Genomic DNA, 15,420 nt, shown 5'->3' with positions numbered 1-15,420 from the left:
CAATGAAAAATAGAAGAAAACAAGATGAAAAACTAAATTTAAAAGAAAAACCACAATTGTCGAGTGAAATTAAAAGTAAAGACGGATAAACATAACAAGAAATGTGGATATATAGCAAATAAGGGTAAAATGCATTTCCATGCACTATGGAGATTGTGCTTTGTTATCTGCATATTTTTGATGGCAATGAAGTTTTTTTTTAATCAAGTACTAACTTATCACTTAAGTTTCTGGAAATAATTTATTTAACCTTTACAATATCCAGCTATCAATCTTTATACAATTAATTATGCTGCAGCCTATGGTATTATTCTTATATGCAAATAACTTTAAAACTGGGTAAAAAAAAAACTTTCTTTTCTATTTGCTGCTGAAACATATACGAGCAACAAAACTTAGCAGTTTTATTTATTTGATGTGTGGATACAAAGATGAAAAGAAAGTTTTGTAACCCCTTCAATTTAACTTTCTCTTTTTAATGATGCTAATAAATAATCGAAGAAACTTTTGCATCAAATATTAGAGAAATAGACATCTTTTTGATAGTTTGCAATGAAGAATATTGAACTAATGTTTTAATATGTTTTTGTTTATTTATGTCTAGGAAGGAATAGATTTTGATGATCTTGAAAGAGCCATTCATCTTTTTAAGCAAAGCAAGGAAAAGCCATCTTATGCACATGAAGCAAATAGTAGCTCAAACGGTACAAAAGATACCACCAGCAAACCTACTTCACCTCTCGCTACTAACAGTCCACGATACATCAACTCAAAGCACTCTCCAGCACATTATGCTAGTGATGAGTCAAACCAGTTGCTGTTAGCAGAAGCTGCTAAAGAAATAGAAGATCTAAAAATGAAGTTATCAGATGTAATGTTTCTTCCCTGTTTTCGTTTTTAATTCCATTAAATTGATTCAACAGTCGTTTGTTTTATATTAATTTTTTATTGCTTTTTTGCTGCAATTTATATTTTCAGGGATGAGATTTTTTTGCTTTTTAGCGGATTTCCGCTTTTTTCACTTTTATCTCTTGAATTTCAGTTTTTTTATCAAAAATTCAGATTTTTCTAAATATTTCACTTTTTTTAAAAAGTATTCCGCTTTTTCAGAAAATTCACCGATTTTCAAAGAGAAACAGAAAATTCAAACTACATAGCTACCAATCCTTTCTCATTTTTACTTATTTTAACTATTTTCTCCCCTTTTACTCACAGCAGATAAGATTTTCCGACTTTTTTACCCGCCCTCCAGATAGATCCGATTTTTGTAGTTCAAACGACGCTGCTTCTGACAAGCCTCTTAGAGGTACCAAGCCTGGAATCTGCTAATATCTCGATTCTTATTCACACGATTTCAATATCAAACATAACTTTTCATATTTGCGTGTTGCGATTCTTATTCACTCGATTTGAATATTATATGTTGCGATTCTTATTTACGAGATTTAAAACTCTGATATTGTAATTCGTATTTACGCCTTTTTAAAAACCTATTTAGCGATTTGTATTAAAATTCAAATAACGCAGGTTTAAAATTCAATGTCTTGATTTGCTCATGCGGTTTATAATATCAAACATTGATTTTCATATTTATACGTGATTTTAAAATAAGGCATTGGGATTCGCATTCCCGCATTCTAAAAATTCATAATTCTTATTTAATCAATCTAAAAAATATGCATCATGATTCGTATTTAGGCAATCTAAAAATTATGAATCGTGATTTGTATTTACGCGTTTTAAAAATTCTATATCCCAGTTTGTATTTTCTCATTTTCAAAATCGTATATCTAGTTTCATATTCATGTGATTTCAAAATCCATAATTGTTATTCATATTCACGTAATTTTAAGATCAACTATCGCGATTCTTGTAAGAAGTAAATTTTTTTTTTTAATTAGTTACTATAAAGGTGACTGTTTTTCTAACGACGATTATTAGTATATGTAAGTGTTACAACATCAGAGAAACTGGAAGGGAATATATTCAAAACTTAAATTCTGTGCTTGCAAGGAAGAAAAAATGGGATTTGTCACAAGATGTTTGAAGATGGACTAACGACTAAATATAGCAAACCCAAAGCAATCACTTAATAAGGGATTTAATTAAATTTTTTTTTGGGAAAAAGAGTTATATAACTCATCATCAAAATTTTATATATAATTGCTGTTATTTATGCTATAAAATGCGAAATTCTTATCAAATAAAAAACAATTATCTAAACAGTTGCTGATTGTCATGTAATTTTTCAAACTAAAATAGCAATTTTTGTATGTTAAGGAGTTACTATATATTTCTACTTCACTGTTATTGATATGTTTCAGAGGGCTCCAGTTAGATTAGACTATAATATGAACATAATGATTCGGTCCATTGTTAAAGTTTTTTTTTTCCAATATAATTTAAAAAATAATATTACTGATATATTTGCTATAAATTACATAACAGTATTTATTAAAAGAAATGAAATATTAATGTATATTCTCAGTAGTTTTAATTTGCTAAACCAGGTAGTTTTTCAAGTAATAATTGTCTCTTATGTGAACTGAGGGAAAATATAATTTCCAGCTTTATTTTTTCAATTGGTAATTTTAATTTTTACTAAATGTTAAATATCAATATAATCATTTACATAATAATAAATTAGTACACAATTGTATGTCAACACATTATTTATTACCTTAAACTGTCTGGTATTATTTAAAAGGGTTGCGCTTGCGTTAAATTTACTATCGTGGAAATTCAGCTTTTTTGCCTTTTGGCTAATCTCATCCCTGTATTTTGCATAAGTAAGCGTAAGATACATATTATATACAAATCCTTCAAATATTGTGATAGAAAAATTACAGTCATAATAAATGCTTGATTTCTAATTAATATTTGCTATTTCTTGAAAACAAATGTTTATTTTTCAGAAAAGTTAACTTGTATCTTGAGTTGTCAAGTTATGCCTCTCTTTTTTGCATTAGATTTCTTTTTTTTTTCTTTTTTTTTTGCGTTGTTTCAAATTTTTCAAAATAAGACTTGTTGTACAAAGTTAATGCAAATTTCCCTATATTTCTCTAGTGTTTCATATTAATAATTAGTTTCCTGTCTGCTCAGGTATTTTCTAATACCCATTTTCTTGAAATACATTCACAATTTCTTTGCTTTGAGTTTTGTGCGAAATTTCTTTGCTTTGAGTTTTGTGCGCATGCACAAACATAAAAAATTAAAAAAAATGAAGTAGGTTAAATTAAAAAAGAACCAGCAGGAAAGAAAAATTTTCATTTTTATATTAGGTTATGATAAGACATAACCTCTCTTTCTTAAATTTTAATGCATCAATTTTTATTATTTCTTGTGTTATCAATTTGTTAATTAAGTTGTTAATTTTGTTGGTTAATTGTTGTCCTTTCTTCAATTTTATTTTTCTCAATACTGTCCTTCTTTTGCAGTATGAAGTGAAGAATAGTGCCCTTTATGAAGAATTACAAAATTTGAAAGATATGTTTCAGACACAACAGAACCTAACTGAAGTTTCACAAGAAAAAGTGCAGTCTTTAACAAACAGTCTCAAACAGCAAGAAATAGAATTTCAGTCTAAACTTAAAGAGCTTTCTCACTTGCTTGATATCAGAGCTACACGAATTCAAGTAAAATATCAATTGCTCGTAAATTCAGGCAGAGACTGTGATAGTAGACTAACACACTTTAAAATGAATTAAAAAAATTTATGGATTTAATACAGCAATCTTTTGCAGTTTTTAATAAAGTAGTTTATTGCATTTTTATTGCAAATTTAAATTCTGCATTCTATTTAAATTTTTGCAACAGTTTTTAATAATGTAGTTTATTGCAGTTATATTTTGAAAATAAGTCTGCTGATTGCATTCTTTGCCGCAGTTAACTTACTGGATATTTAAATATGGCTGACAATTTAAAAAAGTCAATTAAAAAATGTACTACAGTTGACGTTTGAAGTACCGACTGCTGTGGTCCAAGAAAAATTGGCATTTCAACATAAGGTCACTATAATGGAAGTACTTGAAACTAAATCAAATATTTACTCATGAATACTGGATTTATTTTGACAATCAATTTTGTACTCACCAAATTTTAAGATAAGTTACGAAATCCTTTAAAAGTTAACATGGCTGACTGAAAAAAACTATAGTAAAGAAAAGGTATCTTTTTGGTATCTGTAAAAGTATCTTTTCGGTTGTGGCATGTTTTGTTAAACCATTCCAACTGAAAATGTTTGCATGAGGAAAATTAATTTTGTTTTCTAACTGCTTCTGATTGTTCCTGCAGAAAGTGGTTAATTTCAAAGTAATAATTACAGTACAGTACTGTACAGTATAATTACAAAGTACAGTAATAATTGATTTTTCAAATTATCAGTCATTTTCGAAAAGCCGGTAGTAAGTGTTGTGTTCATTTACATCACTCTGATATTACGTTGCATAATTTTTTATTTAGAAACTAGAGAAACAGTTAAATGATATTGCATATGGGACTAATACATTTTCAATGCCACCAACTAATGTAAGTGAATCTTTAGTATTTTATTTTCTTTCATTCTATTGCTTTTATGCTAATTTAAAATTTAACTTTTGGAGCTTGTCTTTAATTTTTATTTGTTGAATAATTCTGAAATCTATATCAAAATAATTAAATATTACAATTTCCTTCTATATGAAAATCAATTAATTAGTAATCAGTTAAAATATTTGTTAACATCAGTTCTGAAAAGAAACGAAACTGAGTCCGAACAGTATTAAAACATTGTTAAGTCATCCTTTATGAAAATCAATTTCTCAGATATTTAGAAACATTACATTGGTAACTATATCAAGTAAAAATGTAAATAATAGTCTCTAATCTATTCTGTTATACCTTTCATATTGTTACTTTTTACACTATTTGAATTTTGCATGTATATCATAGATGTAAGAAATCTCAATTATGCCAGAATAAAATGTAAGTACATATGTATTAAAAACATACAGTTGAGTCTTCACTCTCAACTATAATTTTTAAAAATCCTTCTGTAAGTTTTTTACTGTTAAAATATCAAATATTAGCTAAAACTGAAAAGATCGCTAACCATTCGACTCAACTTTTAGTATGAAGCTCGTCAACTTTTAGCTCATAAAATTCTCACCAATTATTATAATTATTATTATTTTGTAAAAAAAAAAATTCTACTGCTTGGTTATAAAATTAACTGGGTTTAAAAATCAAAAATTCTCAAGATAAGAACAATTTTTGCATACTATGGCCTATCAAACCTACCAATTAATATCACTGAATTTTAATTCCAAATTTTCTCCATCTAAAATACGAAAATGTTATAAATAAAAGAAATAGAAAATATGTGTTGAAAAAGTTAAACTTTCCTTAGTAAGTGCTCTGTGCTAAGCTTTTAAAGAATGTATTATGCTTTTAAAGACATATTCTTTCATGACAAAGATAACTTTAATGCAACAAAATTTGTTCATATACAATTGTAAAATGTTAGATTAAATGTTATATTAAAATTAAGTAAAAACATTTTGCTAATGGCTGGTATAGTAGATGGATAAGAAAAATGTATAATTTTTTATTGAAGAAACTTTTTGGCTTTATATATTTAAATATGTGTAGTGTTGTATTGATGTAGCTTTATCTATAACCATTTAAATTTGAAATTCTAGAAAAATATCTTTAGTTTTTTTATATATTTTAATTTGTCAATTAACAAAGTAACGAATTATTTCATTAGATGGTTAAAAATATTGTTTGCACTGTATAATTTTACATTTCTGTTTTACATGTTTATCTTAAATTTCATATACAATAAATTTTTTATCCTGGAAAAGTCAGATTATTAAAATAAATTTTATTTGATTTGATTTTTCATTATTTTTAAGCTTGATTTCTTTTTTTAAAATATTTTTAGGAAGGAGAAAAGCCCAGTCCAATTCAGTTAAGTCGGGGTGAAAATGTATTTGAAATCCATATAGATAAGGTACATATTTTTTCTGTAAATTTTGCTTTATTTGCATAAATATCCAAATGGAAAAAAGAAACTGCTGAAACAAAAATGTTTTTAAACTTTTATTTAAATGAACACTTTTGCTACAGGCATTTCTTTTCTTCATTTCCAAATCTTCACCCTTTCTAAGAAGTATTTGTTGTATTTTAGTTAGTTTAGTTTAGAATTGAACTTGCATTTAATTTCAATTCTAATTTAATCTGCTACGTAAACACAGATCATAGAACTCCAAAGAGCTGTAATACCTTCTACCCATGTTTTTTTTTCCTTATTCCTTTTTAATCAAATGCAGTTTTCAGTACCATTTGACTTATTATTATTATTTTTAAATACTAATTAAATAAATCTAATTATTGTACCATTAAACAATACATATAATCTCATAACATATATTTACTATAAATTAAACAATAAAAAGTGATATAACTGAATGTACTTTAGGTATTAAAAAGTTAATTACTAAATTATTTTTACTTTATAACACATAATAAGGTTTTGAAACTATGTATGTTATCCTAATATTTTTATTTTAAACACAATATCCTTGTTTATTCAAGTCTGTGAAACTTTTTTTAATTTTTATATTTACTGTTTTCTTTTGTATTTTCTATTTTTGTATTATGTTATAAGTTTTATAATTTTCATTATTTCTGTTTCATTTTATATTAAGCGACAAATGTATTACACATAATCTTTTATTCAGTTTTGAGAAATAAATCTCCATTTTTTGCCTTAATATAAATTTGCTCTAATTTTCTGAACTTTTTTAATGCTAGTTTTCTTGATGTCTTTCTTTTGCTTCAGATGATTCACCTTTTTCTAATAAGTATGGAATACCATGACCTCAAGACTATGTAGTGATTTTCCTCTTCTTTGGGACTCTTATGATATCATTATATCAAATAACATTTATGTTTGGCATAATATAACAACTTCCAACTATTGTGTCATTAAATTCTACATCTAATCAATCAATCCTTATATGTGTTTTAATTATGTATTTTGACTCAATTTAATTTATTTTATATTTTCCTCGTAAAATTTATATCCAATTTCTGAAAATAACTTTACAGATAAAATTTACTCTCATGGGAAAAAGAAGTTTCTTTAGTCCCACGTCTAGCATATTTTTAACATGGAGTTTTTATGAATTTGAACTTCAATCTACTCCTTTAGTTTCATCTGAAAAGTAAGCAAATACTTTTTAATACTTACTAATACTTTTTCAAATACTTTTTAATACAAATTGTTTTTATGTCCTTTCCTTTTTTTATACTAACCTTATGAATACAACCGACCTGCCAGAATAAAATACTTTAACTTTATAAATGCTTTGTTAAAAGGTTAATACGAGTTGAGTCTTCCCAAAAAAGACATTTGAGTAATTAAGTGATTAACAGCATTTTTTCCTAACTGTTCTTGAGTATTGTTTCCTGGTAGGCACATAACAAGTTTTAAGAATCCCCTCCAAGTAACAGTACAGTACTGAGTGCAGCCTACTCAGAAATAGTGGTGTTTTTCACCAAAACACTTTTAAAGAAACATTTGCTTTTATAATATGAAAATGTGGCCTCTTTTAATAGTGTCCCTAACTCTTCATTTTTATGTTTAATTACTAACTATGGATATGTTGAATTATTTATTATTATGCATTATGTTTGTAATATAATTTTGTTAATAACTCACTACAATCTTGTCTAAATAGTTATTTTCATTATTCACTAAAAAGTTACAGGCAGAAATTAATAATATCAGGAACTAAACTGTTCAACCCTGTAATAATATATAAATCCTGTCAACTGAATTTAATTACTCTTAATTTTTTTTTATTGTAATCTCTAATAAATCAAATCAAAAAAAATTTTATTATCTTTAATTTATATTTCTGTGTGAAAAAAAAAACATTATATCAAAATGTTTTTAATTTTTTATACTATGAGTAATTTTTGTTGAATTTTCATTTTGAATTATTAGGTTTTTTAATTAAGTGAGTTTGAATGGATTGGTTTAAGTTTTAGTCTATTGATTTGTACTATCTTTGAAAAAGGCAAAATTATAGAGTTATATTTATTTGTACAAACTTTTCTCCTTGTTTCATAAATAAAATTTATAAAAATGAGGCATTTCTCCAACAAACCTTATGGAACAAGAAGTGTCATGAAAATTAAGGGTTCATAATTTTGGAACCAACGGTGCGATTCTAAAAATGGAGTCAACCTAAGATTTGATTATGTATGTTGCTTGTAATTGTGGCATGCTTATAAAGACAAAATTAGAATCATAATTTGGTCTAAAATTATGACTACTTTAAAAACTAATCAGCTGACATTAAAATATCATCAATGGTAGATGTATTGGGTAGTAGAATCCCTTTGTTGTCAGGCTAACTGTGGTTGGTTTTTGTGATTTTTCCTATCTGTGTAACTCCGTAAAAAGTCCTCTGCAAAGGCTAGTATGTCCCTGTGCTTGATCCAGGAGCTGCATGTCGAAATTACTAGGCAACCCTGTTAAACATTAATGGTCGTAAACTTATAATTGGGTAGGCTTTTCAATGACAGTAGTTATAAAATAAACTAGATATATAATTAACTAAAATTTTATCATAGGAATCTTTATAGACAAAAATAAGAATTAAAATGTACAGGGAATATAGCTTATTCGATGCAATAAGGAGACCACCCCTTAAAAATTCTAAATAATTTTTTTTATTTGTACAAGGATAGTTAAGCTTACCTACAGCGTTGAAACAGTTATGTTCATGTAACTTTTCCTGTTTGTGTTTCTCACAGTGTTTTTTTTTTCTTTATATTATTACAAAACTTTCTTTTGTCACTTCATTTGAATTATTTAATAGATTAAAGTTTTGTGATGTTAAAGCCAACAACTGGAAAAGTTGCACTTTTGGACATTTTGCATAGTACATTTGAAATTAAATAAAATCACCGAATAAAGTATCATTTATGCTAAAGTAACTTAATTTTTATAGGTTCAATTGTCATTGTGTTTACTTAAATATTTTTATTTTTTATAATGTCAGAGATTCTGAAGATTTTAATCTCTTTGTAATTATTTTGAAAATAGTTCGTTTGCTTATAAGCTAAGTTACTAGCAATTAAATTTAGAAATTTAAATAGCTACTTAGATTAATTATAAAGTCTCTTTTTTTTATTAAATATTTATTATAAATTTAGTGTGAAAATAAAAATAAAATCTTTACTATATGAAACTTTTTATTATTTTCCAGACCAGATGTTAACTTCACTGCACAATATACAGTTCAAGTGGATGATTATTTTCTTAGTTATTTACTTGATGTAAGAAATCTTATTTTAATATTTGTTTTTGGCAAGTTTTTGTTTTCCAGATGTAAGTCTGAAACCTCACATTGCATTTATTTATATTCCTAGCTAATCTAATTATTTTCTAATAAGTATTATATAATAAGATATCGAAACGCAAAAGCCATATTTTATCTTTAAAAAGTACAGTACTGTGTTAATTAGGTTTTAACTCAGAAATTAGATATTTTAGGAACCTCTAATGTATTTCAAAATCAATTAATGATTTTTAATGCAGTCATAAATGTAAATTCCTTCTAATATTTTGCTTCTCTCATTAATTTACTATATTTTAACAAAATATGCAAAAAATATTGCCATTCATTTTAAAATCAACTTTGTGAATACTTTTAATTAAGTCATGTACAAGCTGAAGTTAAATTGCAATTGGTATTATAAATTTAAGCAGTCTGGAATTTTTTACAAAAACTGATAAAGAAAAGCACTTCTAAATGTCTATGCACGTAATAGTCACTGACTGTGACAGTAGTTGTTACTTAGTTGTTAAATTTAAAACTTGTTTGTTGCTTTTATTAAAAACAACATAACTTATGATTGTGTAACTGCACTTAATAGAATATATTTTCACCAAAAAAAAATTAATAAAATTAAATTTTTCAAAAAATTTAGTTTGTATACTTTTATTTATCCCAAAACTATAGCCATTTTTCAATCATTTTAGTTTTATTTTAATCATTTTCTTAAAAATAACCAATAATTTATGCTAGACCGATATGTAAATACGATTTAATTTTTTTGAATAAACGCTACTGGGTCAAAAGTATCCCAAGCAGGTATTATTTATTTTAAGCTTGTACATAGAAGCATTATGCACTTTTTAAAAACTCACTTTAGTGGTAAACATTAATCTGAGAAGAAAATAACTTATTTCCTGTTTTACTTTCCTAAATTTCATAAAAACTGTTTAAAAAAATTAAAAATAGGCCCAAAGTAGCCCCAGTTTGTGGTACAAAACTACCAGGGGATTTATATTACAACAAAAAGCAAGGAATTTAACTTATGTATATTAAACTTTCTAATGTATACTAGACTGCCTCTAGATTCTGCCTCTGTTTTATATTAGACTTTCAGAGATATACTGCACTACTTTTGTTTTCCACTATAAAGTAGGACATGCGAACTGTGTGCATCATAAAAAAGTATATTTTTAAAAATTTGAATGATGAAGCTAGATTAAGCTCTTCTGTAAATAAATGTTTTTTTTTAATTTTATTTGCAGGGTACTGTTATTTTAGAACTACATGAATCTTTAGGAGTGGATTATAGAACCCTTTCGTCTTGTCACATAAATCTTTCTGACATTTTCAAAGAATCTGTGACAAAAATGCATGGCTCTACTACATTGATGGGTAAATATTCATAGTAGAACCTCAATCAATCCTTCCTCATGGAGTCATTTGTTTCAAATGATCTAAACAGGAAACTAGCGCATATGATTGGCATGTTAATAAAATGTGATTACATTAAATTATAATTCTGCATTTCTTTAAATGAAATGATGTTTTTAATGAATTTTAAGAAGATCAAGCGACAATGGTTTATCTCCCTTAAAGCTGATTCTGAGAAGGTGAAAAGAAAAAAAACTTCCACACATACAGAAACTGTTTTTCCACTGCACAGCCCATCTTCGCTGAGTAATTACTCTCGAGGCAGTATAAGTGCTGATTTTCAAAAATTAAGTCTTACTTGAAATGCAGCAAATTCAGGGCTGATTGTGCTCCGGAAAAAATCCGGATTTTTCGCTAACAGTGATCCGGAAGTTTCTGGAGATCGAAGGTCCAGACGTTTCAAAAAATCATTGATCACAGAAGTTTCCGGAAATCAAATTTTCAAAGATGGAACTTAAAAACACAGTTTATTTTATTTGTTTGTAAGGGAGAGCCAGAGAGATGCTTTATAAGCTTATATTCATGATTAATATTCATTTTTTATCAGTTAATAGTTGTTATAATCATAAACTCAAGAAAGAAATTTGTAAATTTTAATTACTTCTCCTGGTCATCATAGGTATGTGTAAATGATATAGGTATGTGAAAATTTTAAATATATTTTAGGTAAACTAAGAAATACTATTGAGAAAAAGGGGAAAAGAAACCTTGTTTAAATTTTTTTCAATTTAAACCTTTTTTTTTTAACTCAAGAAATTTTCTGGAATTTTGATTTGGACTCACAATCACCCCTGCAAATTGCAATCCAATCATAGATTTAGTTGGGGGGAAATGGACTTAAACCGTTCGCCCCCCTTGATCTTCAATGATAAACAAGAAGTAATCATAGTGGTTGGTAAGCGATGTGAACGGGTAGCAGAGCCTCCTAGTGAGATAAAAATTCAAAATAAGCTCATACATTTGACTAAAAATTAACTTGTATTCTTTTAAAATTAAACAGAAATTTACTTAAATAATTATCACCAAACTAAACCTTTTTCAATACCTCTAATAGAATATAGAATGAACAGTGAAAAAAACTTTCTCTTTTTATTTATTTATTTCATTTTACTTAAACATATCTAAAAAAAGAAAAGAACAAAAAGAATTTAACGTCTTGTTAGCTTTCGGGATGAAAAGTTTTGTTCATCAAATTTATTCAGTCACTTTAAATACACAATGAAAAATATATATTAAGCTGTATTTTGAGGAAAAGTAATGTTCATTCATCACTTAAAAGATAAAATATTTGAGACTTGTATAAGTTTATTAACTTTGAATTCAATAATACATTTATTTATGAACTATTAGTCTTCTCAGTTTAAAATAATTTTAAATTCAATTCTTTTTTCAGGTGAGGGATCAGTCGAATTTGGATCTGTTGAATATTGGGTGCAATTAAAGATTCCCATGAAAGAAGCTTTCAAGTTCTTTAAAGTATTTATAAGTTTAGTTTAAATTCTGATTATTTTTTGTTTTTGTTAACTTATTAGTTCTCCTTAAAAAAATTTAGAAAAACCCAGGAACTATTACTAAATTAAAAAAAATAAAGTGGGGAAAATTTTTACTAATTAAGTTAGGGTAAGTAAAATTTTTATTGCATACTATTTTTCTTTTTTAAATTTTTATCTTTTTCTTTCTATAAAGCATCATTATTTTTATAAATGAATAACTTTATTTATCATTTTAAAGTTTTTTTTTTATTTTTTTGCTGCTCAAATATTGTCCTTTGTACTTTTTTATTTTACTTTTTTATTATTTTTTTTTCATAAAAGATATTTAGATACACCGTAATAGTTTTTGAAAAAAATTATTGAAGTGTAATCATGTATCAAAATTTATTGCACATGCCACTCTGCTACAAATAGAAAATCTAATTGATTATTTTCAAAATCCTTAAACATGCACAGTGCTTCATTGGATCATTAAAAGTACATTAAAACGAGCAACTGATTCTCCAGAACTGAATTAACTGAAAACCATGGCATTCTAAATTCAGTAGAGCAGAAAATTTAGTATGGTCTTATCTTAGTTTTACTAAATCTTGTCAATATTTGCTCACCTAATTTTTTCTATTCAGCTATGAACTAAGAACTAGGAATAAACCTAGTTTATTATTTATCGCCGTATTGTATGGCCTAAATTAATTTTATTTAAATAAAAATATTTTGAAATAACATGTTTTGTATTTAAACTAGTGATTCTTTAAAAAAAAAAAAAAAAAAAAAAAACAATCACTATCCTGAATTGGAACTAAACTTACTCTTTTTTTGTCTGTTACAGTTTTTTTTCATATATGTTTTTTTTAAATAGTTTTCTGAAATATGTCTCAAAGTTTATATTAAGTTGTTTTGTATTTTATTTTGCATACTTTAAATTTTGTTAGCTCTTTTGTCTCTATTTATGAAAAATTAATTCATGTAGTTTTTTAATATAAAAACATTTATATCTTCCAGTTTCAACCAACTTAAATGACAATAAAAAGCCTAAACAAAATGGCAAACATTTTCATTTTATGAAACACAAAACCATTCTCAACTTAAGTTAAAAAGGAAAAATAAAGCCTTTTGTTTTTAGCACTTTATTGGTTTTTAAGCTCAAAATAAATTAATGTACTTGCTTTAATGAGAGCAAACAGAGGATCAATAGGGTGGTTAGCAAACAAAGAAATTATAGAGAACTAGAAATGTTATCAAGTTAGATAAATTAAAAGTTTTAATCAAAATCCCCTAAAAGTTGGGAGTAAATGAATTATAGACCTAATATTCAGACCAATTGGGACAAATTACAGAAAATGCTCACATGTTCACTTGTAATATATACAAAAGCACACTATCGCAAAAAGCACATATGTGATTTAAGAAATTAAACATTTTTAAAGCATTGTTTTTACAAAATACTTATATGACACTTGGTTACCAAACAAAAGGCCATAAAGGAGTTATTGTAAAACTTTTGAGAAATTAAAAGTAAGAATTTCTTAACCCAGGAAAAAAAACATATTTCTAAAAAAAATAAAGTTATTTTGCTGTATGTTTATCTAATATTCACAGACTGTATCAAAATCAATTTATAATATAATTGATGAATCCAGTAGTTATGAAATTCATACATTATCAAATACTTTTTTGTTATTTTTTAATGCAATTGTGTTACAGTTTTCCTAAAAATGTCTTTTAAAATTCATTTTGAAATTTTATCCACTCAGTTTTTGCAACGAAAGTATTTTTTTAAATAAAATTGTAATTTCAGGAAAAAATGAAGGCTTTGAAATACATTCACAGTAATAAGCAAATTTCTACAACAGCTATACAACTTTTAGGACAACCATATAACAAGGATTCTCAAGTTAATCAACTGCATGTAAAAATACTGAGAGCCATGAACCTAAAACCTAGACAAAAAGGTATTTTCTTTTGCTACATTTTAAATAAATTTTTCTTAATTAAAGTTTTGTATCTTGGACAGGTTAGCAATTTTTACTTTGAATTTTTATTTTAAATTTGTTTTGATTTGGAAAAAATATATAACTGCAGAAAAAGATGGTGTGTTTCAAGATTGTCTATAGATTGTTAATGTGACCATAATTGTCAAAGCTAAATTTAAGATGTGAAAACTGTCCCAAGGTGAGACACTCAGTCCAATATGCAATAATTTTTTAATTAATGAATTCATTTTAATAGTTTTGATGTAAAAAGCAGCAATTAAACTTAAATACTGTTCACACTTTTTGATCCTGAAATTTTTTCAAGTGCTTTTCATTTCAATATTTTTTTTATTATTCATTTTAAAATTAGATATTTTTAATAATTCTGAAATTATTGCCTAAATATAATTTTTCTGTAATTATTTCAATCATAGGTCTGACATCTAAACAAACACTTCATCCAATGTGTAATATATTTTTTTTTTTTGAAGAATCATTTCATTTTAATAGTTTTAATGTAAAAAGCAACAATTAAACTTAAATATTATTCTCATTTTTTGATCCTTAAATTTTTTTTCGAACTCTTCATTTTAATATTTTTTTAAATAAGGATATTTTAAATTATTCTAAAATTATTGTGTGAATGTAATTTTTCTGTAATTATTTCAATGATAGTTTGGAACTAACACCTGAAAAACACTCTGTCCTATGTGTAATAATTTTTTTAGTTAATTTTTAATTTCATTTTAATAGTTTTAGTTTAAAAAGTACGATTTTTATTTTAATATTTTTTATTATTTATTTTAAATTTAAATATTTTAAACAATTCTAGAATTATTACATGAATGTAATTATTTTTCTGAAATTATTTTAATCATAGGTTGGAGTAAACACATGAACAAACATATACAAACTAATGATCCTAAACAAATTAAAAGCAAGTTGGTAGATATTTAAAATCAATAAAGCTCATTGTCAAATATGTTTTATAATTATTATTGACTTATAAAGATTAATATTATGTTTCATAATACACACAAAAAGAAACTTTTTAAAAGTTACAGTTTTTTCTCTACAGGCATACTGCTCTTGTAGGGTGCTTTAACATTTTACTATTGTGCATAAAAATGTGTAAAATAAAATTAATTTCAGAAGAATCTGAAATTTAATTATCTAAAAAATTTCCAT

The 15,420-nt window shown here is 25.7% G+C and overlaps 1 protein-coding gene across 4 annotated transcripts in view; it reads left to right on the top strand.

Moving 5' to 3' along the window:
* LOC107456323 (protein fantom) overlaps positions 1-15,420 on the top strand; it is a 57,677-nt gene that overhangs the window by 26,061 nt on the left and 16,196 nt on the right. For 3 of the 4 annotated variants that reach the window (XM_087168185.1, XM_087168187.1, XM_087168186.1), the window contains 9 exons: positions 605-871; positions 3,438-3,635; positions 4,462-4,527; positions 5,924-5,992; positions 7,093-7,208; positions 9,264-9,333; positions 10,598-10,727; positions 12,160-12,242; positions 14,058-14,211. In XM_087168185.1, coding sequence (XP_087024311.1) covers positions 605-871; positions 3,438-3,635; positions 4,462-4,527; positions 5,924-5,992; positions 7,093-7,208; positions 9,264-9,333; positions 10,598-10,727; positions 12,160-12,242; positions 14,058-14,211 — 1,153 coding nt within the window. The remainder of the gene's footprint in view (positions 1-604; positions 872-3,437; positions 3,636-4,461; positions 4,528-5,923; positions 5,993-7,092; positions 7,209-9,263; positions 9,334-10,597; positions 10,728-12,159; positions 12,243-14,057; positions 14,212-15,420) is intronic. The other variant, XM_087168188.1, reaches the window with a different exon arrangement.

This window comes from Parasteatoda tepidariorum, chromosome 7 (genome assembly GCF_982258835.1).
Source record: "Parasteatoda tepidariorum strain Cologne lab strain chromosome 7, Ptep-v5.0, whole genome shotgun sequence".
Classification (NCBI taxonomy): Eukaryota; Metazoa; Arthropoda; class Arachnida; order Araneae; family Theridiidae; genus Parasteatoda; species Parasteatoda tepidariorum.
This window is presented reverse-complemented; position numbering and strand designations above follow the sequence as displayed.